Below are 23,496 nucleotides of genomic sequence, written 5' to 3'. Positions count from 1 at the left end.
GATGCGCTCACGCATGACGCACGCGTACGCCCAGCGTACCGAGGCGGTTCCCAACCCCTATAAAATGGATGCAAGGGTTCCGAGGAAAATGCTCATTTCCTCTCATCTTTCTTGCTTTTTCTCCTCGTTTTCCGTGCACGTGATATCCCGAAGCCCCGGTTTCCATACTCAAGCCCCGAAGGTCGTTTGTGCTCCCGAGATTCCCGAGAATCCCGAGAAAATTCGCTTTCTCGAGTCAAAGTTCTGCTCGGTTTTCATCTCGCCTTCTTGGATCTTTCAAGTGAGTTCATACCCCTATAAACTACGCTTTTAAACGTTTGATAAATGTTTTTTATACAATATTAGGGGGGGGGGGGAATGCAAGTAAAACACGCGGTTATTATCATGTATAACTTAACGATTCACTATATAAACCTTTTGGCTAAGTAATCATATGTGATTCATAAACTACTACACGAGTTTATATATATATATATATATATATATATATATATATATATATATATACATATATATACAAATCAAATGCTCCATTCATAAACTACTACACGAGTTTATTTATATATATATATATATATATATATATATATATATATATATACATATATATACAAATCAAATGCTCAATTTTTACATTAGGTATATGTGATCAATCAAGTCACAACACAAATCAAATGCTCCATTTTTACATTAGGTATATGTGAACAAGGTAAACTTTTAAATTATATATGTGATGGTTGTATTGCTTTCTTTACTATGTATTCAATTGTTTCGATACTACATGAAGTCATCCGCCCTCGAACGATTCCGCCGTTCTGGTTTGGGTGTGTGACAGATTGGTATCAGAGCATTGTTTATAGTGAACTAAGTATATCGAACCACATAAGATATACAAACTATAAATGCATAAGGGAGTAAAACTCTCTGACAAAACATTTTTTTGCACCTAAAACCTTGATTCATTTAATTTGGATTATTTTGGGTCGTAAAAATACAAATACATGCTTACAAAAATATATTTTCATGGTTAGAACTATACAAGAAGTATTAAGACAAGTTGGACACTACGATTAGGCCTCGACATATGTAATTGGATTTGGGATGAATATAGACTGATGAACTATATTTGTCCGAGATTGGACTAACGTGTGTCGAGGAATGGTCGTAGTGAGCAACAAGTCAAAACTTTCCAAAATAAACACTAGTATCAAACATACAGATTTAAAATACTATAAGAGTATTTGGTGCATGAAATAGTCTAATCAACATTTTTAGTTTTACATGTTTCATAATGTTATTCAATTCCTATAACCCTATTCACGTATAGACTCAATGGCTGGATCTCATCACCCCGACGACCCCTACTACCCCAACCAAGGTAACGGGGGATGGATCGAAGAAGATCCCGAAGAGGATGAAGAACCTATCGAGTTGGATGAAGGGGATAACTCTGGGACAGACTCGGAATCAGAGGTAATCAACCCACCAGCCGCTCAACCTCCTGGTGTTAGGAGAAACTTGCAGGGACCGACTCCCGTTTGGGGAAGTCACCTCCACCATTGGAGTTAGCAACAAGGGATACGTCCTCCCTACGGTATGTGTAGGGACTTCTACGATGTCCGTGACAGAGGTTCAGTCGATCGAGCACTCCCAGTCATGGTGGGCAAGCTAGCCAACCAGTCCTATCAATCCGGGGTTCAAGCTAACCGGATTCATGAAGTCAACGTGGAAGTACAGGTTCACACTTCTGACATCCACCGACTGGATAGGTTGCAGGATGACACCCACCTCCACGCCGACGCATTCCAAGCACAAATGATTGCAGCCCTCGCATAGATGAGGGAACAGCAATCCGCCTTCGATAGGCGTCTTATGGAAGCGAAGCAATCAGATGCGGAGTCAAGCTCCAAGCGCAACCTACATCGCAAGTAGTGCTTGCCAAATCCCAAATTTTGATATAGAATAGGACCATCGGCTAAAAGTCTTACCTTCTTTAAACTTCCTGTAATCGGAGACCTTTAGAAAGGTCAAAAATTTCCTAACTACGGATGTAACGCAACCATATGTTTAACATATATAGGGCATACCTCTTTGTGTGTTAATTCTGTGCGTTTCATACGAGTTCATGAGTTGTTTTATTTATTTATTTTTTAAAAAAAAAAAAAAACTCCATTGGTAAATCAAACTCAAAGCCCTGCGTTGGTCAAACCAAATTCTTGAACTATTAAAGATAGTTAACTCATTATCATTTAACTCTCAACCACCAAAAATTATAATCTTTTATTTTTATTTCTTGGCAGCGCGATGCCTCCTCGTCCAAACCTAAGACCCAGGCCGGGAACGATACCTCTACCACCACCGCCTCCAACAAACGGAAAATGACGCACTAATAGCTGATGTAACAGCTGCAGTAACGGCGACAATGGCCCAAATGAGTAACAATGGTTCTGGTGGGGGAGTGAATAGTTCTACGAATGGCCAACGCCCAGGTCGTTCATGGGATTGTACATACAAGGATTTCATGAATAGAAAACCCATTACTTTTAATGGGACCGGAGGGATAATGGCTCTATCATAGTGGATAGAGAAAACTGAAGCAATTTTCGAGATTTGTTCTTGTCCAGAAAGGAAAAAGTGAAGTTCGCTGCCTGTACTTTCTCTGAGAGAGCTCTGACATGGTGGAATGGCCATGTCAAGTCACTAAAACTAGTAGTGGCTAACTCTATGGGATGGGAGAACCTAAAACAAATCTTACTGCAGGAGTACTGTCCACGGGGCGTATTGCAAAAGCTCGAACAGGAACTTTGGAGCCTTACCATGGTAGGCTCAGATATCACGACCTATACCAACAGCTTCAGTGATTTGGCAATTCTTTGCCCAGGAATAGTTGCTCTAGAGAGCAAGAAGATCGAAACGTACATCTGGGGACTGTCACCCCAGATTCAAGGAAGTGTTCTAGCTTTCAAACCAATCACCTTCGATAGCGCCAAGCAGTTGGCACAAGCTCTCGTAGACCATGGGGTCTGCCAAAACTTTGCAACCACCGCACCGGAACAACCCAGAGGAAGCAACAACAACAACGACAATACCAACAACAACAACAAGAAGAGGTTATGTAACAAAAGGAAGAGTCAACCTTCACAGGAACCTTCCATGAAACAACAGATCATGGCAATCCATGCTGCCACTGCCCCCACGGCTGCACCAATTACCACTACACCAGCAAAGCCATATGCTGGAAACCTGCCAAAATGCAGCAAATGCAATTTCTATCACAACGGAAATTGTCGGGAGATGCATTGCAACAACTGCAACAAGAAGGGGCACACTGCCCATTCCTGTAGAGCACCAGCACAACCGATCACCCAAGTCCAAGGAGCTGGTGTAGGCCATGCATGTTATGGATGCGGTGAGGCTGGACACTATAAGAAGGACTGCCCTAAGGCAAGGAATGTTGGCCGCATAGGAAGCGTGCTGGAAATAGGGCAGAACGGAGCAATAGCTAATCCCACGGTGGTTACAGGTACGTTTTTCCTCAATAACGCTTATGCATGCATACTCTTTGATTGTGGTGCGGAGAGGAGTTTCGTGAGTCATAAATTCAAGCATATACTAAAACAGAACCCTAAAACACTCAATAAGATATTCACAGTAGAAATGACAAACGGTAGAACAGAATGCACGACTGATATGTACATAGGTTGCACACTAACTCTAAACGAACACTCATTTCAAATCGATTTAATGCTGATCACTATAAAGAGCTTTGATGTCATCATCGGTATGGATTGGTTAAGCCTACACCATGCCGATAGACTTTGTCATGAAAGGGTCGTTCACCTGAATTTGCCAAACGGTGAAACTCTTGTCATTTATGGTGACAAACCCGGTACCAGCTTACAAATCATCTCTTGCGTCAAAGCCCGGAAATACCTACGTAAGGAGTGCTATGCCTTCTTAGCCCAGTGGTAGATAAGGAAAAAGAAACGAAGAGCATCAAAGACATTCTAGATGTCTGCGATTTTCCCGATATCTTCCTTGAAGATCTCCGAGGAGTCCCACCCGAACGACAAGTCGAGTTTAGAATCGATTTAATTCCCGGAGCTACCCCAGTAGCTAAGTCGCTGTATCGTCTAGCGCCCGCTGAGATGCAAGAACTATCTAGCCAATTAAACGAACTGATCAACAAAGGGTTCATCAGTCTTATTCTCACCTTGGGGAGCACCAGTCTTATTCGTAAAGAAGAAGGATGGATCTTTCCATATATGCATCAACTACCGAGAACTTAACAAGCTCACTATCAAGAACCGATACCCACTACCACGTATCGACGACCTATTCGACCAACTCCAGGGAGCGAGTTATTTCTCAAAGATCGAATTAAGATCTGGGTACCACCAACTACGAGTCTTGGAAGGAGATGTTCCCAAAACAGCTTTCCTAACTCGTTATGGTCACTACGAGCTTGTAGTGATGCCCCTTGGATTAACAAACGCACCGGCGGTGTTCATGGACTTAATGAACCGAGTGTGTCGTTCATTCTTGGACAAATTTGTAATCGTGTTCATAGATGATATACTCATTTATTCAAAGAATAAAGAGGATCATAGTCAACACCTCCGACAAGTATTGGAAATGCTAAGAAAAGAGAAGCTATACGCAAAATCCTCCAAGTGCGAATTTTGGATTCGGAAGGTAGATTTCCTAGGTCATGTGGTTAGCAAAGACGGAATACATGTGGACCCTTCCAAAATCAAAGCGATCGAGAACTGGTCAGCTCCAAGAACCCCAACTGAAATTCGACAATTCTTGGGCCTTGCTGGCTACTACCGAAGGTTTATACAGAACTTCTCGAAGATTGTGAAACCACTTACCATCCTTACTCAAAAAGGTGTTACTTTCAATTGGGAAGAAGGACAAGACGCTGCATTCCAAACACTGAAGCAAGCACTGTGTAGCGCACCTATATTGTCTTTGCCAGAAGGAACAAAAGACTTCGTGGTCTACTGTGATGCATCTAATAAGGGTCTTGGATGTGTACTAATGCAACGAGGTAACGTCATCGCTTACACTTCCAAACAACTCAAGACGCATGAAGTCAACTACACTACCCACGATCTTGAGCTAGGAGCAGTTGTTTTCGCGCTAAAAATCTGGAGACACTATCTTTATGGCACGAAATACATGATCTTCACCGATGACAAGAGCCTTCAGCACATCCTTAACCAAAAAGAACTCAACATGAGGCAGAGACGATGGGTTGAACTACTGAATGACTACGAATGCGAGATTCGCTATCACCCAGGAAAAGTGAATGTAGTAGCTGATGCCCTTAGTCGGAAAGAATACTCAGGTCGCCGAGTGAAATCCTTAACCATGACGATCTATTCACATCTGTCCATACAAATCAAGGAAGCTCAGAGAAAAGCCTTGAAAACAGAGAATGTGGCAGGTGAAGCCTTAAAAGGAATGGATAAGAATCTTGTAGTTAAGGGTGACGGAGCCCATTACTTCATGGATCGGATCTGGACGCCGAAGTTTGGTGGATTCAGAGACGTAGTCATGAACGAGGCTCATAAGACTCGATGCTCCGTGCATCCAGGTTCGGACAAGATGTATCTGGACCTCAAGAAACTGTATTGGTGGCCGAACATGAAAGCAGAGACTGTTACCTATGTAAGCAAGTGTCTGACTTGCACTAAGGTCAAGGTAGAGTACCAGAAGCCATCAGGATTGCTGCAACAAACTGAAATCCCCGAGTGGAAGCGGGAACGGATAACGATGGACTTCATAACAAAATTACCCAGGACAGCAGGTGGACTAGACACCATCTGGGTAATCGTTGATAGGTTAACAAAATCCGCACACTTCCTGCCAGTAAGAGAAACCGACAAGATGGAAAATCTAGCTCGAACCTGCATCCGAGAGATTGTGCGACTACATGGTGTACCAATATCCATTATCTCCGACAGAGATAGTAGGTTCACCTCGCGATTCTGGCAATCGTTACAAAAATCTCTAGGAACGAGGCTCGACATGAGTACTACTTACCATCCACTAACCGACGGTCAAAGTGAGAGGACCATACAAACCTTGGTAGATATTCTAAGAGCTTCTGTAATCGATTTTGGTAAAGCGTGGGATACCCATTTACCACTAGTCAAATTTTCATATGGCAATAGCTATCACTCCAACATTATGGTTGCTCCATTTGAAGCCCTCTACAGACGGAAGTGCAGATCACCACTGTGCTGGACTAAAGTAGGTGACACACAACTATCCAAGGGACAAGTACCCGACATCACTCTCACTGGCCCGGAAATCATAAGAGAGACAACCGACAAGATTGTACAAATTCTAGAACGACTAAAAGCTTCAAGAGACAGACAAAAGAGTTATGCAGACAAAAGACAAAAACCCTTGGAATTTCAGGTAGGGGGTCAGGTGCTATTAAAGGTCTCACTCTGGAAGGGGTTAATACATTTCAGGTAACATGGGAAACTAAACCCGAGGTATATTGGACCATTCGAGATCCTTGCAAGAATCGGCCCGGTAGCCTACAAACTTCGTCTATCGCAAGAACTCAATAACGTACACCCTACATTTCATGTGTCAAACTTGAAGAAATGTTTGTCCGATGAGACCCTCGTCGTCCCTCTAGACGAGATCGAAATCAACGAGAGTCTCCACTTTATAGAAGAACCAATTGAAATCATGGATAGGGAAATTAAAAGAACAAAACAAAGTCGCATACCCATCGTGAAGGTCCGCTGGAATGCAAAGCGAGGACCTAAATACACCTGGAAACGCGAAGATCAGATGAAACAAAAGTACCCACATCTTTTTCTATAATCCACAAGTGTTTTGTTTACATTAAATTTCGGGACGAAATTCCCTCTAACGGGGGGATGATGTGACATTCCGATATTTCACTCCTATGTAATGACTTAAAAAGCCAAGTATTGTAACCACTTTTGAAAATAATGAAATTAACTTTGAAAATAAAAATGTACACAACTCTCTATTTGGTTACCTACTATGTTAGAAATCATTAAACCGTGATCGTACGTAAAAAGAACGTCCAAATCTGACTTCGTATGAGGAAGTTATGATTTTTCCAAGTTCGGCATAGCGATAGACAGCTAAAAACTCGAAACAGAGATCGAGCGACTTTTGGCCGGAATGACCTAAATGAGAATCGAAGGTCTCGACAATGGTTTTTCAACGGTAAAAGGTCTGGCAAAAACATACATCGGATAAAGAAGTTATGAATTTCTAACGAACTTTTCTTACCCCAACGTTTTAATAAATAAATAATAAAAATAATTTCAAAATTTGCCGACGGAGTCTAAACGAAAGTTGTAGAGCGTAGTCTCACCTATGCGTGGATATAAAGAACATCGAAAACGGAGTTTGTATGAAGAAGATATGAATTTTTGAAGTTTACTAAATAATAAAAATATAAATTTAAATCAAATTTCGGTATTATCCGAATGGAGAGTCACCGGGCCAATCCGAGTTACGCCCAGCGTACTCGAGGACTAGGCCTTGGATCATCCATGTTGCCCCCTATGCGAGGCTATGCCCCGTCCCATCCGAGCTCCGAGGCAGTCGAGGATGCGGTCACGCATTACGCACACGTACGCCCAGCGTAACCGCGTACGCCCATTGTACCGAGGCGGTTCCCAACCGCTATAAAAGGGATGCGAGGGTTTCGAGGAAAATGCTCATTTCCTCCCATATTTCTTGCGTTTTCGCCTCGTTTTCCGTGCACGTGATATCCCGAAGCCCCGGTTTCCATACTCAAGCCCCGAAGGTCGTTTGTGCTCCCGAGATTCCCGAGAATCCCAAGAAAATCCACTTTCTCGAGTCAAAGTTCTGCTCGGTTTTCATCTGGCCTTCTTGGATCTTTCAAGTGAGTTCATACCCCTATAAACCACGCTTTTAAATGTTTGATAAATGCTTTTTATACAATATTAGGGGGGAAATGCAAGTAAAACACGCGGTTATTATCATGTATAACTTAACGATTCACTATATAAACTTTTTGGCTAAGTAATCATATGTGATTCATAAACTACTACACGAGTTTATATATATATATATATATATATATATATATGTATATATATATATATATATACACACATATATATATATACATATATATATATGTATGTATATATATATATATGTGTATATATATATATATATATATATATATATATATATATATATATACAAATCAAATGCTCCATTTTTACATTAGGTATATGTGATCAATCAAGTCACTTTACGTGTTATACTTTATGAGTGAGCATCACACTAGGGTTTACTATACGAACAAAATACATTTTGAAAAACTATAATATGTACAGTTTACGAGGAAATCATGAACATTTACATACTAAGAACACTACATCAAAGAGATATTCTCATATACAAATTAAATAAATTCAAATGGTAGGAATACTCAAGAAAATATGCCAAGGGTATTTTGGTCTAAACTGTGTAACCCTTGGTTGCTGTCTAAAAGTGCATGCTATTGCTGCTGAGTTTGGTGAGGCATCTGGAAAAATCAACATTTTTTTTGTAATTTTATTAGTATTGTCCTACCTGGCATCTGGAAATCTTTCAGGCTAAATATGATTGTATTTGAAAGTACATTACTATTTCATGCCACCCATTTATAGCAATGTACATTGAAAGTACTATGGTTTAATACAAAAAAAAAAAAGATATATTTTATTTATGGTTGAAATGAAAGTAAGAAAAGGAAAGTGTATATTGGTTAAAAGAATAAGGTATATTTCTATTTTCTGTAGTTTGTAGTAAGTCCTTTTCTCTTTTCATGCATTCTTTGTCATGATTATATGATATTTTAGCCGAGGATGGCTGATGGGTGGAAGTCTTGATGTCCTTATTTTGTTAAATGTTGGACACTTGATGTGTGTTGTTTTCTGTACAGATAATCATAAGACCCATCTGGAAGAGTAATGGATCTCCCCTGTTGAAAAGCTTGGGACGCCCACAGTGGAAACTTTAAGCAAATATATTTCCATGAAGCTTAAACAATAGGGCGTAAGAAAGGCATTGAGATTCTGAACATGGGAATTCATGATTTTGCTTGCATTAATATCATTATATTTATTCTTTTAGAACTTTCATATTTTTATTCCTTTATTTTTAAGTTTTGTTATAATTTTACGTTTATCTAAGAAGACAAGATACAAGTTATAAGGCATTAAGTACAACTGTGAAATTTACAGACTTTTTAAATCCAAAAGGGTAGTAAATTGAAACCCAAATTCCCCAACCCTAGCAAATTTGATAGGCTAACGTGAATTAAGGAAACATACATGTATTAAAATTATAGTATAATATGAAATATGGAAACGTAGAAAACCAAATAAAAAATATGTGATCACATTATCTTTTTTATGTATTATGTATTTGACAACCGAAAAGAAACAAAATCTGTTAAAATTTTAAAGTTGTATAAAAGATTGAGATGTAGTATTGTAAACCAAAGAAAAGCTTCAATAAAAGAAAAATGAAAGATGACATGTAGCTTTGTTTTTGCTATCGGGAAAAAATGGTGAATTTGGATCATTTAATTGTTAGAAAAACATCAAAAACCATTATGTTGTCAAAGATGGAAATAAATTAATCTAAATGACTAGAATTTCCAAACTGAATGATAATGACAGTCGTAGATATTTTGATAGACATAAAAAATATCATTATACATATTTTATAACTAACTATAAAAACATAAACGACACTAAGACTATTCAGATTTGTTTTATGTTTGGTTCAATTTTGTTTTCTCCTAAAATTCTATAGTCTATAAACTAGAATTTCAATTTTCTAAATGTAATTTCATGGTCTTTCCAATAAAAAATTATAAAATTTGATTTATTTCATATTTCAAAATCGTCAAACCTAAAGTTCAAAAAAACTTAAAATCAGATATTTACCAAATTATTTAAACTATGGATGTATCATTCTTTTATAATTCACTTTCTAAGATGCGTAAATAAAAGAATTACGTTAATAAAAAGATTACTCGTAAAACAAATTCACTACTACAAAATCAAAAATAAAATACGGTTGAAAAAGCAATTAAAATACGGACATTGAAGCGTATTCTAATAGAACGTGTTTTATTTGAAGAAGCAATAAAACATGGTTATAAAACCGTAATCTATTTAGAAGATATAATACGGTAAACGATACATAGAATACGGTTGTAGAACCGTAATCTATAAGAATATATAATACGGTAATCTAAGTAATAGAATACGATTTTAGAACCGTAATATATAAGAAGATTTAGTACGCTAATCTTGGAAATAGAATACGGTTATAGAACCGTAATGTATATATCTATGAATTAAAAAAAATCAAATATAAAATAGTTTCGAAACCAGTTATACCGGTCTTCCGCTTGATACATGGATATGCGTGTTTATAAAGTTCAGAAATTTAGTCATGAAAAATTATAAAATTGACAACTACAATAAAAAGAATAAACATAAATACATTAGTTTTTACGAATGACAATATTTGGCCATTTCAAATAATAAAAATTAACTATAACAAAATAATAGTTAATAATAAAGTACTAAAACACAATCATGCAAGACTCAAATGACAAAGGAGAAGGACCATTGTTTTCATTACAAATATATGACACCTACAAAAAGTATAAAACAAAGAAAACTTCTTTTGTCTTTTTGTAGCTTTCGGAGTGGACTCCATCCAACCATCACCAATGAAAAGCTAATCAAGAACCAAGAGCAAAGATTAGTCAAGATTTTATATTTTTATGTGTAAAAACAAAGCATATGATACATGACTTTGTTTAAACCATAGAAGGTTAAAAATCAAACAAAATAATTGAGAACATAATGTAAAAATCGTAAACAAACTTATTCATCTACTATACATAGTTTAGACGCCAATTCAAGTTATTACAAAAATATTATTATCAAAATAAATCCAATAATAACGAGTGTAGAAAACAAAACTAACCATTAAACACAAGCTTCATTTCATATATTTACTTTGAAAACTAGCCATCCACACATTTACCACATCGTCCAACAACTTTTCTGGAATGAGGTTTATATCATTCCAAAGGTTCTACATGCAGAATAAACAAAAAGTGTTATTGAACAAAAGAGATGGTTTGGTGAAATAGACAAAATGGAAAAACAATATTACAAAAGTTACTTACATTCGGGAATGCATATTGTCGATACATGACAAATTCATGCATCCATTTCAACACGTAATAGCCACATTCCCAATTAGACGATTGTTGGTTGCACTAAAAAGAAAATAAATATCAGAGGTTTTCTTATGTTGTATATATATATATATATATATATATATATATATATATATATATATATATATATAGAGAGAGAGAGAGGGAGAGAGAGAGAGAGAGAGGTCAATTACATCAGCAATCGTCCATGTCATTGGATGTGATGTTTTGAAATCTTCATTAAACATTTCAACAGCCCTAAAACAAAAATAAGTAATGTTGTTATAATTTATAGAAAGAAATGTCATCCAGACATATATAAAAAAATCTTACTTTTCATCATGTTTTATGACTTTGTAAGAATCAGTCGGATTTCCTGACTTCTTGATGGAATCCAAAATGTAACCGGTGCGTTGATATGGACAAATCACAAGCAGCAACCAATGTTGACTAGAATGTTTAAAGTGCTTAGGATAAAAATCAATGAACAAAAAACATGCAACAATGAATATAGTAGAATATGGTACTTTTGCCAATATGGGGCAAGAAAAAAGTCTTTTTCTTGATGGAAATTCATTGTTTCAGCGATCTCAGTTGCAACACGATTGTTGCGTTGGTTTGTCTTTTCCTGCTCGTCATGGACACATTCTATTTCAGTGATCGACTGTGGGTTTATAAAAGCGCACCTGTTAACCCCATTTGTTGCAAGAATCGAATGTAGCACTCAAAAACAAAATAGTATAATATTATAAAAATAAAATATTTTAAAAGTTTAATATAATTAAAATTAATATACTTACACTTGATACCAAAGTATGCAACTGATGTCAAGCTCTTCACTATTCAACATCTCCAAAATCACATCATGCCTAATGTATGTTTCAATCCTCCCCGGCCCAAAGATATCGGGTTCTGACTCAACATGAAATTGTTCGACATATTTGTTGCTTGTAAAAGTACTATACCATGATTGGATGATCGATCTGCCTTGTAGTTTCTTTGGTGTCACAAAATTTTGTGTTGTCCTCTTTGCAATTGTTGGCAACCGCTTGGTTGCTTGCTTTTTTTGGTAGTGTTGGACCTACATTATTTACAGACCCTTTGATTGTTACATAAGCTTCAAGAATTTCAAGGTGCTAATACTAGTTTTTAGCAATTACCTGGTTATCCATAACAGAGGTAACTTGTTTGATGGGAGGACTTACATCTTTTCCCAAAATCTCAGGTTAAGGCACTTCATTCCATTGTTGAAGGATAGAAATCCTGGTTCTCACAGTGACTCCACAATATGTGGTGAATTCAAATCGGTTATTTCCGATAGTTTGACCTATCTCATCAAACTCAATTTGCAAATTTACTAATTTGTGTTTTGGCGTACTCTTTCCTTTCCTTTTTGGGTGGCTCATAGTGTGGTATTCCTATAGGAACAAATAAGATATCATGACTAAATAAACTCTCAATAGTTATAAAAAAATTACATCTTTTGGACCAAAAGCTTTATCAAGTAATGAAAACAGAATACCTAACAAAAATAAAAAGTTAGAGTGCATATTATATTAGTAATAAGATAAACATAATACATATCAACAATAAAAAAATTACTATTTTAATGAACTTGTTCCTCGGATAAATGTATGTATACTGAGGACCATTGTTTTTTTTTTACTTGTTTGTGGTCTTAAATTTGGGCTCCTAAATTACTAAAAAAACAAAACTTTTATAATTTTATCACAACACTATCTAAACAGTGGACACATTTTTAAATATTCATATCCTAGCATGATGGTAAAGTTTACCTTGAGTTATGTGCAAATATTAATATTCTATTATTACATATCCTATTTACACATCTAAACATTATACTGTAAGATAGAAATTAGATACTAGCTGAAAAAATTAAAATAAAATTTACGAGGATGACAACAATAGACTTTTATACTCTACCATTTTCAATGATCAGTAAGTATAGTTTAAGAAAAGACATATTTTCTCTTAAATCGAATCTTAGGTAATACATGAGAACAATTAAAACTAAGGAACATTCTTTCTCTTACCTCGAATCAACAATGGATGCTAACGACGTCGATATGGTAACTGAGGTCAAAACTGACTGCTGTGAAATTAGGGCTTAATTATACCTCTAAACATCGATATCGATTTTGAGAGGGAAAGCTTATAATTTTGGCGGGCCAGATAAAAAGGATGTGCAGTCATCACGATGCTACATGACGGTTATCACAATTGAAAACTGTATTTGTTATAAAAGAGAATCACAAGCCCTAATTAATCTTAGCTACTTACCGATTTGCCGATTAAATTTATTATAAAGATTATGACATGGCCAACAAATATATCTATAACTTTTCCCATTAATATTTTTATTAATATTATTAAATATAATAACTTAATTTCATTTATAATATTACTAGCATATATGCTTTTTTTTTTGCCGATTAATAATATTATCAGCAACTATGATTTTTTTGTATATCAAGGATGCATCTTATAATCATATTTATCAAGGAAAATGACTTATGAGGTTAATGAATTATTGATTTTTTTAACATTTAATTATTATTTTTTTGGTAAATCATATACAATCCAATTTGTTGAACTTGTTCATATTTTACCCTTGTGATCTGCTACTATTTGTAAAAGGGTAATATATGAACAGTTTAACAAGTTGAATAGGAAAAGAAAAAATAATAAATGTAAACAAAGAACATCCCCCACCACCTCCAACAACATCATCCATCACCACAACCATTGTCGCCGCCTTTACTACCACCACCACCTCTAGGTCCACCACCTCCGCCTTTGCCACTATTACCACCGCTACCACAACTGCCTCCACCTCCGCCGCTGCCACCCCCGTCTCCGCCTCCACCACCACCACCTCCGCCAACACCACCGCCTACAACAACCACAAACACCACCTCTACAATCAACACCACCACATTTACTACCACTACCACCTTTGTTACCGCTGCTACTACCACCACCACCTCTTCCACTTCCACCACTGTCACCACCTTCATCACTGCCTCCAGCACAAAGCAAGACTCGCCTCAACCCAACCCCCAACCAAACAACCATGTGCACATATAATAGATAATCACATAACAGTCTATAGACAGACAAACCGATCTAACAGATCATATAGCATAGCAACATCCTACAACCAGGATACCGACCTAACTAGTCACTAATATAACATCATCCTATATAGCAGGATACTGACCTAAACCATGTCACTTAACATAATATCATCCTAACTACCAGGATGTAGATCTAACAGATCAATAAACATATCAAACAAAACCAGTATACAATCCGAGAAAGGGTCAGCCTTGGTGCCTTAGACCCTGTTGATATAATGAGGATAACTCACCTCACAATGCTGATCCGAACTGAAGAAACGAACTCCCGAACTGCTATCTCACCGGAAATCCCGAACTATCACATAATAAATACCAAGTCATTACACAACATAACAATCTTGACTAAGGGGGGTCCACGTAGTCCATCATGTCCACATTGTCTTTTCTCCAATTTGGGTCGGGGCCCAATACCAAAACAAGACCCAACACTAGGTAGGCTTTCCAAGCCCACTAGTGGTCTACTAATGGCCCAATTTGCTAGATTGGGCCCACTCCCCTAATGGGCCTTACCCAAAGCCCAAACATCTTCTTGGTCCACATTAACTGACTTCTAATGGCCCACTAAGGCCCAAAGAACCAAAATCCCCTACATGGCCCAAACCGAGGCCCAAAATCCATAAGGCCCATAACTGATGAGTATGTTGGGCGTACTCCTGTGTACGCTAAGCGTATTAGCCAAATGGTGCGTACACTGGGTGTACCTACTTGTACGCTCAACATACTCCCCTGTTAAGCCATTTTCCCCATTAAGTGCTTAATACTCAGATCCAGGAGCTACAATCACAGATCAAAGTCCTTTCCAACGTCTTAATCCATAAAGTCACTGACTTGGTGACTTTGCATGTCCCAAACAAATCCAAACTCCAAAAATGATATTCTACTTCCATGAAAGTGGTCTTAACTCTAGCATGAACCCATCAAGACCACCAAGATGACAACTTTCTGACCTGGGGAGTCATTTAGCACTAAGGGTGGCAACCCTTAGCCTAGAAGCTGGATTTGGATTAAAAAGATTCAACTTTTGGACCAAAATGACTACAAAACTAAACCACACTAGATCTAAGCACCCTTAGATAAAGTTTATAGCTTTATACATTCAAGTGATATGAAATGGATTTACTACTTCCCCCTTGATCCACCACCTTATTATACTCTTCACTTGCTTGGAAATGGCTTCACATTCACAAAAATGCTCTTTAATGACCTCCAAAGCTCCAAGAACACTCAAAGGAGGGTTAGGGTTTCGTGGTGGTTGTATGAAGATGAGAGGGAGGCTGATAATTGGGGTGTTATGTTCTTTATATAGTAGCATGCTCTAAAAATTAGGGTTTTGGGTCTTTGAGAGTACGTTGGGCGTACCTCTCGTACGCTCCCCATACCCGCGATCATTTACTCCACTACGTTGGGCGTACCCAGCCAGACACGTGCATGCTCCCCTTGCATGCATGGGACTTGCTTGCCAAACATTTCCATTAGGGACCATTTATGCCAAATGCTTCAAAGTGCTATAACTTCTTCATTCTAAGTCTGTTTCCGACGAACTTTAAATCCACGAAAAGGCGGCGAGAAGCACTATGCTCCTGACCACACACCCAAGCCTTAAACCTTCCGAATAAAACCCGGGACCCTAAAAGACCCAATTGCTCATACCCTGGGCCTCCAAGACCGCCACAAAGTGCTTTTCAAAACGAGGTGTTATAGTGTGAAACCGTCGTCGTCGAGCTTAACACCTCGTCAGTTGTCGACCCACTTACACTTGAACAAGGGTACTATGGTAGAGGAATCATATTTCAGTTCCCAAATTTCTTGAATAACACCATAATACGAGTCTTTGGCTATAATTGACCTTCCTTCATGAATTGCACTAGAGTTATCAGTCGATATGGCTATTAAAGGTACTCCACTATTCTGTACTGTACTCTTTTTATCACGTTCTTCAGTGTAAAATGTATATCCATTAATGTCATAGCTTTGGTATGTTGACGCCATGTTTAGTGGACCATACCCCAATAGTTTCACTAATGGATCAACATTGGTTGTGCCTAAACTTTCTTTTGTTAGGTTTTATACAAACAATCCTATGTGTGCATGCATCCCTAATTTGGATCTATGTTTTTAGTATTAGACCTACAACAAATGAACACAAAAAGAAACCTTAACATGCATCTAATATTTCGAAAATCACAAACAAAAAGGATTAGAATACATACCTTTGTTGTTATATAGTAGTAACAACTAAATCTTGAAGTTCGTTTGCTCTTGAGAACAAGTACCACAAATGTAGTGCCTCTAATGGCTCACAAACATACAAGAGTGAAAGGATGAATAAGAGAGAGAGGAGAGAATGTAACTAGCTCTAGAAATTGTCTCTTACAGGGTTTCTCAAGGGGTGGGGAGAATTCTTAAGCCTAGGGGGTCTATTTATACTTGAGGTCAGCTAGGGTTTCAGGGTGGAAACCTTAATCCCTTAGCTTAGGGCCTAAGCAAGTCTATGGACCTCCTTGCATTAGGCCTTGGACGAAAACTCCTAGATCCTTTTAGGATTTTCGGCCTAGCCCTAACAAGGGTGATCCAATGGCCCAAAGCCTCAACTATCAAATAATTACAAAACAACCCCTATACTTTTAATCAGTTCCTTTAATATTAATTCCAAATTAATATATGAGTAAATACTAATTAATAATATGATTCCAAATTAATAATATATTATTCATATAATATATTAATAAATCATATTTATGCCCTAATTTATTATTCTTAATAATAAATCAGCCTCTCTCCTCAACAGTCATCCTGTCTAGTCACCAGTGTGAAGGCAACCCAAAAGGACCATGCTACTATCGGATCAAGTACATCTAATTTATAGTTATGAACTTAGACACCTAATCCAACATCTTTCACCTTTTTTTTGAACCATTGTGCAAATGTTCCCAAATGCTTGTTAGCTAACCATTTTTGTGTCCTTCTATTGTGGGTCATTCTTAATGTTTCCATGTGCTCATTTATGTATGGAGCAACAACTGTCATGTGTTGTAAGACTGTAAAATGTGCTAGATGGAATTCATTTCGATCAGGAATAACCACTTTCAAGCCAATTATACCAACCCCTTCAAGTCTACCTTCATGTCGTGATCGTGGTATTCCAATACTTAGGACGCCTTGTAGATAATTTGTACATAATTCAATAACCTCCTCTGAAGCATATCCTTCAACATCACTGGCTTCGGGTCGATGATGATTCCTTACATACCCCTTAAGAAAACCCATATATCTCTCGAATGGGTACATGTAACGTAGAGATACAAGGACACCAAATTTGACTTTCTCCTTTTTTTACTCGATGACCCTCAACAGCTTTAAGGAAATCTTTCAACCTAATTAGGTCTTCTTTGTCATGACGTTGTAATCCATACATCCAAGTATCACGATCCATCTATAATTCAAGAATTTTAGTTATTATCAAAACACATGCACGATAAATATACAACAAATGCGGTTGGAAGTTATCACTCCTAATCAGTTTTTAAATAACTTGTATCATATTTGAACATTTATTAAAAAATTAAGTATTTAAAGCTAAACCAACAATAATTCTTTAACCATCTCGAAGTAACTATACCTTATAGTCGGAGAAAATAACTTGAAGAATATCGTTCTAAAGTTTGTTGATGGGTAACTACCCTACAAGATTAAAACAAAACAAGAATAAATTATAACCAAATTCAAATAACAAAACTAAGAACATATATGCCATTTAATCTATAATAATAATTTTTTGGGACAATATTAGGTGTATTTTGTGTGATTTTTAACATAAAATATAGCACCCAAGATTTTTAATTATATTAATAATTATTATTATTTATATAATGAAATTATAATTTTAACAAATAAAATAAATAATGGTTTTACATATAAAAACTGATTCCATTCAAGAATGCTTAATTTACTAACTATCTTTTTTTTAATAAACAAAAAAAAAAGTGTGATAAGTATTAAGTATCAATTAATGCATGACGTGGAGAATATTAAAACAAATAAATGAGTTTTATTAGAGAAAACAACATTAAATATAAGAAAAAACTAATAATGATCCAGTTCTTATTATCTTTTGCTCGTGGTTTCTCAGCAATGAGTCATGTCCGATGTAGAGAAGAGAAAGGCAGCCTGATGGATTGAGAAAATTACAGAAAATAAAGAAGACATCCGTCTAGCAGAGAGGATGTCAAGAAGGCAGCGTCAACACTTACTTCTGGTGAGATTTCTTGTTTTGATCTTTACAAGAAACCATGAATTCAATCTTGATGTTTACCAGGTGATTGGGATTGAAGATCGAATGTTTGGATATAGAATATAGGCAACATCCAAGAGTCAACGTCCATGATCGACAATTGAGGATGTTCAATCGATTTGAGGGGAAATTGAAATCGCCGGTGAAACTTAGTAATTGTGGATGCAGGGAATGGATGGGGGCCAGATTCAATTGGGGGTGATTATGTTTATATTGCAACTAGCGAAGGCAAGAACAAGGAACAAGGAAGCTGAAACAAGAAAAGAGATGATGGAATTGTGATTTGGGGGGTTTGTTTTTTTTCAATTTAATGTCGTTCAAGAAAAAAATATAATCTGTTTTGATCAAATAGAACCAATCAAACTATTTAATGCATAAATTGCAAAATCATATGGTTGGAAATTGACTTAACAGATGGCAGAAAGCAAGAAGGAGGAACAGAGCATAGTTGTTAAAAAGATACCTGATACCAAGGTCGGAAGAAACCTGGACAGTTTGTCTTCAGATGAAGATCATCACTATGTATGCTTCAGAAATCGGAATGAATGCCACCGTCTCCAAAACCTCAAAGCAGAGATATGAAAAACAGAGGTCGATTTTTCATATGTTTTTTTTTTGAAAGAAAGATGAATATGGATGTGGACAAACTATAACGGTGCCTAAATTAGGTATTAGATTTTAAATCTAAGAGTATTTATCAGGTTATATATAAAATACAACTATAAATTATAAAGCATGTTCCAGCGTATTCTATTTCCCTTTTCATGCACTACACCACATAGAGTACATTTGTTTTTCTCATAAAACCGTATACTAAATCTTTTCTAAGCCATCTAATATTATAAAATACGAATTACTCTATAACCCGTATTATATATGTGCTGTAGTTTATTTTTGATTAAAAAAATAAAATACATAAAAGGATTTTTATATTTCAAGAATATATAAGATTATTAAACAAAATAACAATCACTCTCCTATGTTGCCGATTTAGCGAGTCATATAACTTTTTTGTTATTCTTGCATGTTGATCAGATTCTAATCATGTTTAAAAAAACATTTGAAAGAAAACTATTTGAAACACGTAAATATATTTGAAACACATCAAAATGAATCTAATTATACAGTCGGTAATTGAAAGAAAACTATTTGAAACAGGTCGAAAAGAATTTAATTGTTGTCACGAAACTATTCATGTAAATGAAAATAAACGTCAACTAAATACTTTCCTTTTAACCTAAACAAGAAACAAACTTATACCTTAAAGCCAAAACAACAATGGCTAGAGAAACGAAACGTTTTGAGGCATGCCAAAAAGAAAGCAATTGCCGCCTACAAACTACTTTTTAAAATGAAACAAATCGCCGCTGCCGCAGTGTGGGTCCACTACTATTATATATATATATATATATATATATATATATATATATATATATATATATATATATATATATATATATAGCGATGATTATTTTGTGGTCGGTAACTGTTTTTTTATTTTGTAATTTAATGATCATTAATTTTAGTCACTAATAGTTATGATATGAAAGAAATATGTTTTAATTTTATTCTCGGTTTAGTTACCGATTTAGTGACTACCACATAAAATTGGTCATTAAATTTATAGGATTACCAAAATTAAGTGACGACTTAATGTTTGGTGACTAAATGATGTTGTTAGTGACTAAATTTTAGTCGTCACTAAAAAATTTGGTCACTAATAATGATTTTTTTTTGTAATGTTTGTTGGTGCGGTGATATGACCTTTTAGTGTGGTTTAGGTAACCACATCATTAAATGATGGTATTTAATGGTGCTTAATTTGTTGTTGCGGGTGAATCTCGCACTAATTAGTTATTATAGCAGCATCAACAATTTGTTATGTACTAGTGATCATAATTGGCGATTTGACGCTGCTAAAGTCAATAACGACATTTGATATTATTAGCTGCGATAAGTATCACTCTATTGCTCTCTTTTCTTGTTGTGTCATGCTGTGACACTTGGCACCTAGAATTTGATGCGGGCCGGTGTGGTCATCATGCCGACCCTCACGACCTTCTACCACCCCAACACCATCTTCATGCCACAATGTTGAGGGTGCACGAAGGGATGACCACACCCATATGAGAGGGTTCACGGGGCACCATGACATCCCAACATCATGGTTGGGGGCGGGATGTTTCATGTCCTGAAACCCGTCCATCTCAGCATCGTGGCTGATGGCTGATCAGGTGTGCTTTAATGAAAGCCTGAAGGCGCGCAAGTCTATTTTTTCAGATTTATAACAAAGCCTTCTAATATTTGAATGTATTATGTATATGACTGAATGTGAACACTAATATGAAGTGTAACACTCAGGACTCGTACCATGTACTACGTCAATTATGGATATGGGGCCAAAATTTAATATTCAAGCTACCTTCAAGGTACATCTTCCGCTCAAAATTTTGCTAGCTAATTAAATATTTACCATGATAAGTTGATTATTCCTTCTTTCAAGCTTGTAATCTGTAACCTTTTTTTATCGTGATCAATTCGTGTAGCTACATCCTACAAGTCTGCAGTCATCAACAACATTCGTTATGGGAGCAGAAGCTGCCGATTATAGAAGAAACAGCGTTCACGAGTCTATCAGATTACTGATAGAAGGTGAATCAATAAGACGGGGTCAATTCGAACAAACTAATGTCACAATTTGCATGGTACCTGATACACTCAGAAATCTCAACCCAACCGCCTATACACCTCTAATAGTCTCAATTGGTCCTCTTCACAAAGAGAACCAACATCTAAGAGCTATTGAGGTGCAAAAAGTGACTTACATGTATAGACTATTTCTTCGAACTAAGGAAACCACGGGGAAGGCTATAGAGCAAATAAGTGATTATTGCGCACAAGCAGTGCTTGGGCTTCTAACACGTGCAAGAGCTTGCTATGCACCAAGTCTTACAAACTATGAAGATTTCAAGCTGGCTGAAATGATGGTTATTGATGGTTGTTTTATACTTGAACTTCTCTACACGTTCAAGTACGGAATTGGAGAGGGTGATCCAATTTTCGACAATATTCTGGTGATGCGTGACATTCAACACGACCTGCTACTTCTAGAAAATCAAATGCCTTTCTTTATCCTTGAAAAACTGTTTACGATCAATATTTTTGATTGCACTTCGTTAACTGACCTTGTCTTTTATTTCTTCAAGGATATGAATATCATAAATAATAGCCAACTTACCACAATTGATGGAACAGACACAGTAGAGCCTTGTCATATCCTTGGGCTTCTTCAACGCTGTTACAGGCCTGGAGCTACTATGCGTGGCCGATTTCCAAATATCTCTTACTCTGCAACTGAAATAGTTCGTGCGGGAGTCAAATTCAAGGCACAAACGGAAGAATATTCTCCGCTAGCAGTGAAATTTATACAACCCTCTGTTGTTCCGGGGTTGGGTACTCTATTTGTTAGAGAAACCTGTTTCAAAATTCCAGTATTGTGCATCCAAGACACCACCGCGTCGTTCTTGAGGAATCTCATTGCCTATGAACAGTGCTACCCATTCAGTCGTCATTATGTTACCTCTTTCGCCTTCCTCATGGACAGGCTCATTGACACTAAAGATGATGTTTCGTTGCTTGTGAGAGCAAAAGTCCTTCAACATAAACTGGGAGCCATCGAAGATGTCACAAATCTCTTCAACAATATTTGCAAAGGTGTTGTCCTTCGGGAATTTTATTACACTGAGGAATGGAGACAATTGGATAGATATTGCAAGCGTTTCCGGCCTAGCATATTAATTTTATTGAATCGCCTCTATAGAAGTACTACATGGAAAACGTTGTCAGTCATTGCTGCTATGATCGTTTTCACCCTAACGTTACTTCAAACTATCTATACTGTTAGAAATGTTTGAGATGTTACAGACCAATTTGAAGATTGACTAAAGTAAGTTCTCTGAACTTGTTGGGTTTTGAAAATTTCTTTTGAGCTTACATATTCCGTTTTTTGTTCTTGCTTCTAGGGATACTTTTGGTCATTTTAATCTGGTTGCTATTGAAGTTTAGCTGATAGTTGGTTCTCTTGGCGTTGCCTCCGATTGGTTGCATTACTGTTACCTTTGTAGAATGTGGTTGGGTTACGAAGGTGTTAATTATGTACTGCAGTGCTATTGGTGTTTGATTTTTCTTGTTAATTCCGTGTGTTGAAGGAGATTAGTTGTCTAATTGTATTATTTCTAGCATGGTCGTCTGTTTGGCTGGTTAGCATTTCCTCTACTAGTTTGTGTCAGGTGTTGTTTTTCTTCTACTATAAGAGGGTGTGGTGGTTGTTCTGTTTCATATTCCTTGCATCATTTCCGACATCCTGTTGCTTTTCTTGTCTTAATATATTTGTTTCCAAGCGATTCATTTTTTTTTAAATATTATCAAAATTGAAAGTTTACTATTAACGCCTTTATTAACATTTAAAGGGTAATCGAGTAACTAACCCTTATTTAACCATCTTTTTGACATAAATGACCATACTTTTTTTTTGGTAAAGTAACAATATTCTCCGGAACACGTTGCGGAGAGGTCTCTGGAATTCCGGAGTATGATTCCGCACCACGATTTCGGAATAGATTTGATTTTTTTTCATGTGTTTTGCTTTCATAAAATGTATAAATTTTGGTTTTATAAATTGTATAACTTTTGGTTTTATAAAATATAAAATACAATTAAAATGAACAAACTAATAAATACATAAACTAACTAAAGGATGTGTCTGTAGG

General features: G+C 36.6%; 1 protein-coding gene and 1 long non-coding RNA gene across 4 annotated transcripts; one reads left to right on the top strand and one right to left on the bottom strand.

Annotated features, from left to right (window-relative positions):
* Positions 1–10,637: 10,637 nt before the first annotated feature.
* Positions 10,638–12,766, bottom strand: LOC145070038 (uncharacterized). The gene is made up of 7 exons (XR_013689797.1): positions 12,436–12,766; positions 12,076–12,356; positions 11,609–11,939; positions 11,470–11,533; positions 11,243–11,335; positions 11,038–11,148; positions 10,638–10,785 (listed from the first exon to the last, which is right to left on the bottom strand). It is a non-coding gene; the product is annotated as an uncharacterized LOC145070038 (long non-coding RNA).
* A 5,717-nt stretch (positions 12,767–18,483) lies between these two features.
* On the top strand, positions 18,484–23,065 carry LOC145070618 (UPF0481 protein At3g47200-like). Of its 3 annotated transcripts, XM_079017573.1 has the most exons (6): positions 18,484–18,691; positions 18,752–19,017; positions 19,142–19,318; positions 21,089–21,156; positions 21,274–22,673; positions 22,750–23,065. In XM_079017573.1, exons 3-5 carry the CDS (start codon positions 19,273–19,275, stop codon positions 22,639–22,641), a joined length of 1,482 nt encoding a protein of 493 aa, XP_078873699.1. In that variant the 5' UTR covers positions 18,484–18,691; positions 18,752–19,017; positions 19,142–19,272; the 3' UTR covers positions 22,642–22,673; positions 22,750–23,065. The 3 variants fall into 3 exon arrangements, with proteins under 3 accessions (XP_078873699.1, XP_078873700.1, XP_078873701.1); XM_079017574.1 differs by having other exon boundaries at positions 18,787–19,318; XM_079017575.1 differs by lacking the exons at positions 18,484–18,691; positions 18,752–19,017; positions 19,142–19,318 and adding an exon at positions 20,253–20,961.
* The last annotated feature ends 431 nt before the right edge of the window (positions 23,066–23,496 follow it).

Source organism: Lactuca serriola, chromosome 8 (genome assembly GCF_051521515.1).
Source record: "Lactuca serriola cultivar US96UC23 chromosome 8, Lser_US96UC23_V15, whole genome shotgun sequence".
Classification (NCBI taxonomy): Eukaryota; Viridiplantae; Streptophyta; class Magnoliopsida; order Asterales; family Asteraceae; genus Lactuca; species Lactuca serriola.
This window is presented reverse-complemented; position numbering and strand designations above follow the sequence as displayed.

Bases quoted from the DNA above. Each gene is read 5' to 3' on its own strand.
- LOC145070618 (XM_079017574.1), top strand. From the start codon at position 19,273: ATGCCACCGTCTCCAAAACCTCAAAGCAGAGATATGAAAAACAGAG. The intron at 19,319-21,088 runs GTCGATTTTTCA...TGTAACACTCAG, and splicing joins CAGAGATATGAAAAACAGAG to GACTCGTACCATGTACTACG. The intron at 21,157-21,273 runs GTACATCTTCCG...CAATTCGTGTAG, and splicing joins ATATTCAAGCTACCTTCAAG to CTACATCCTACAAGTCTGCA.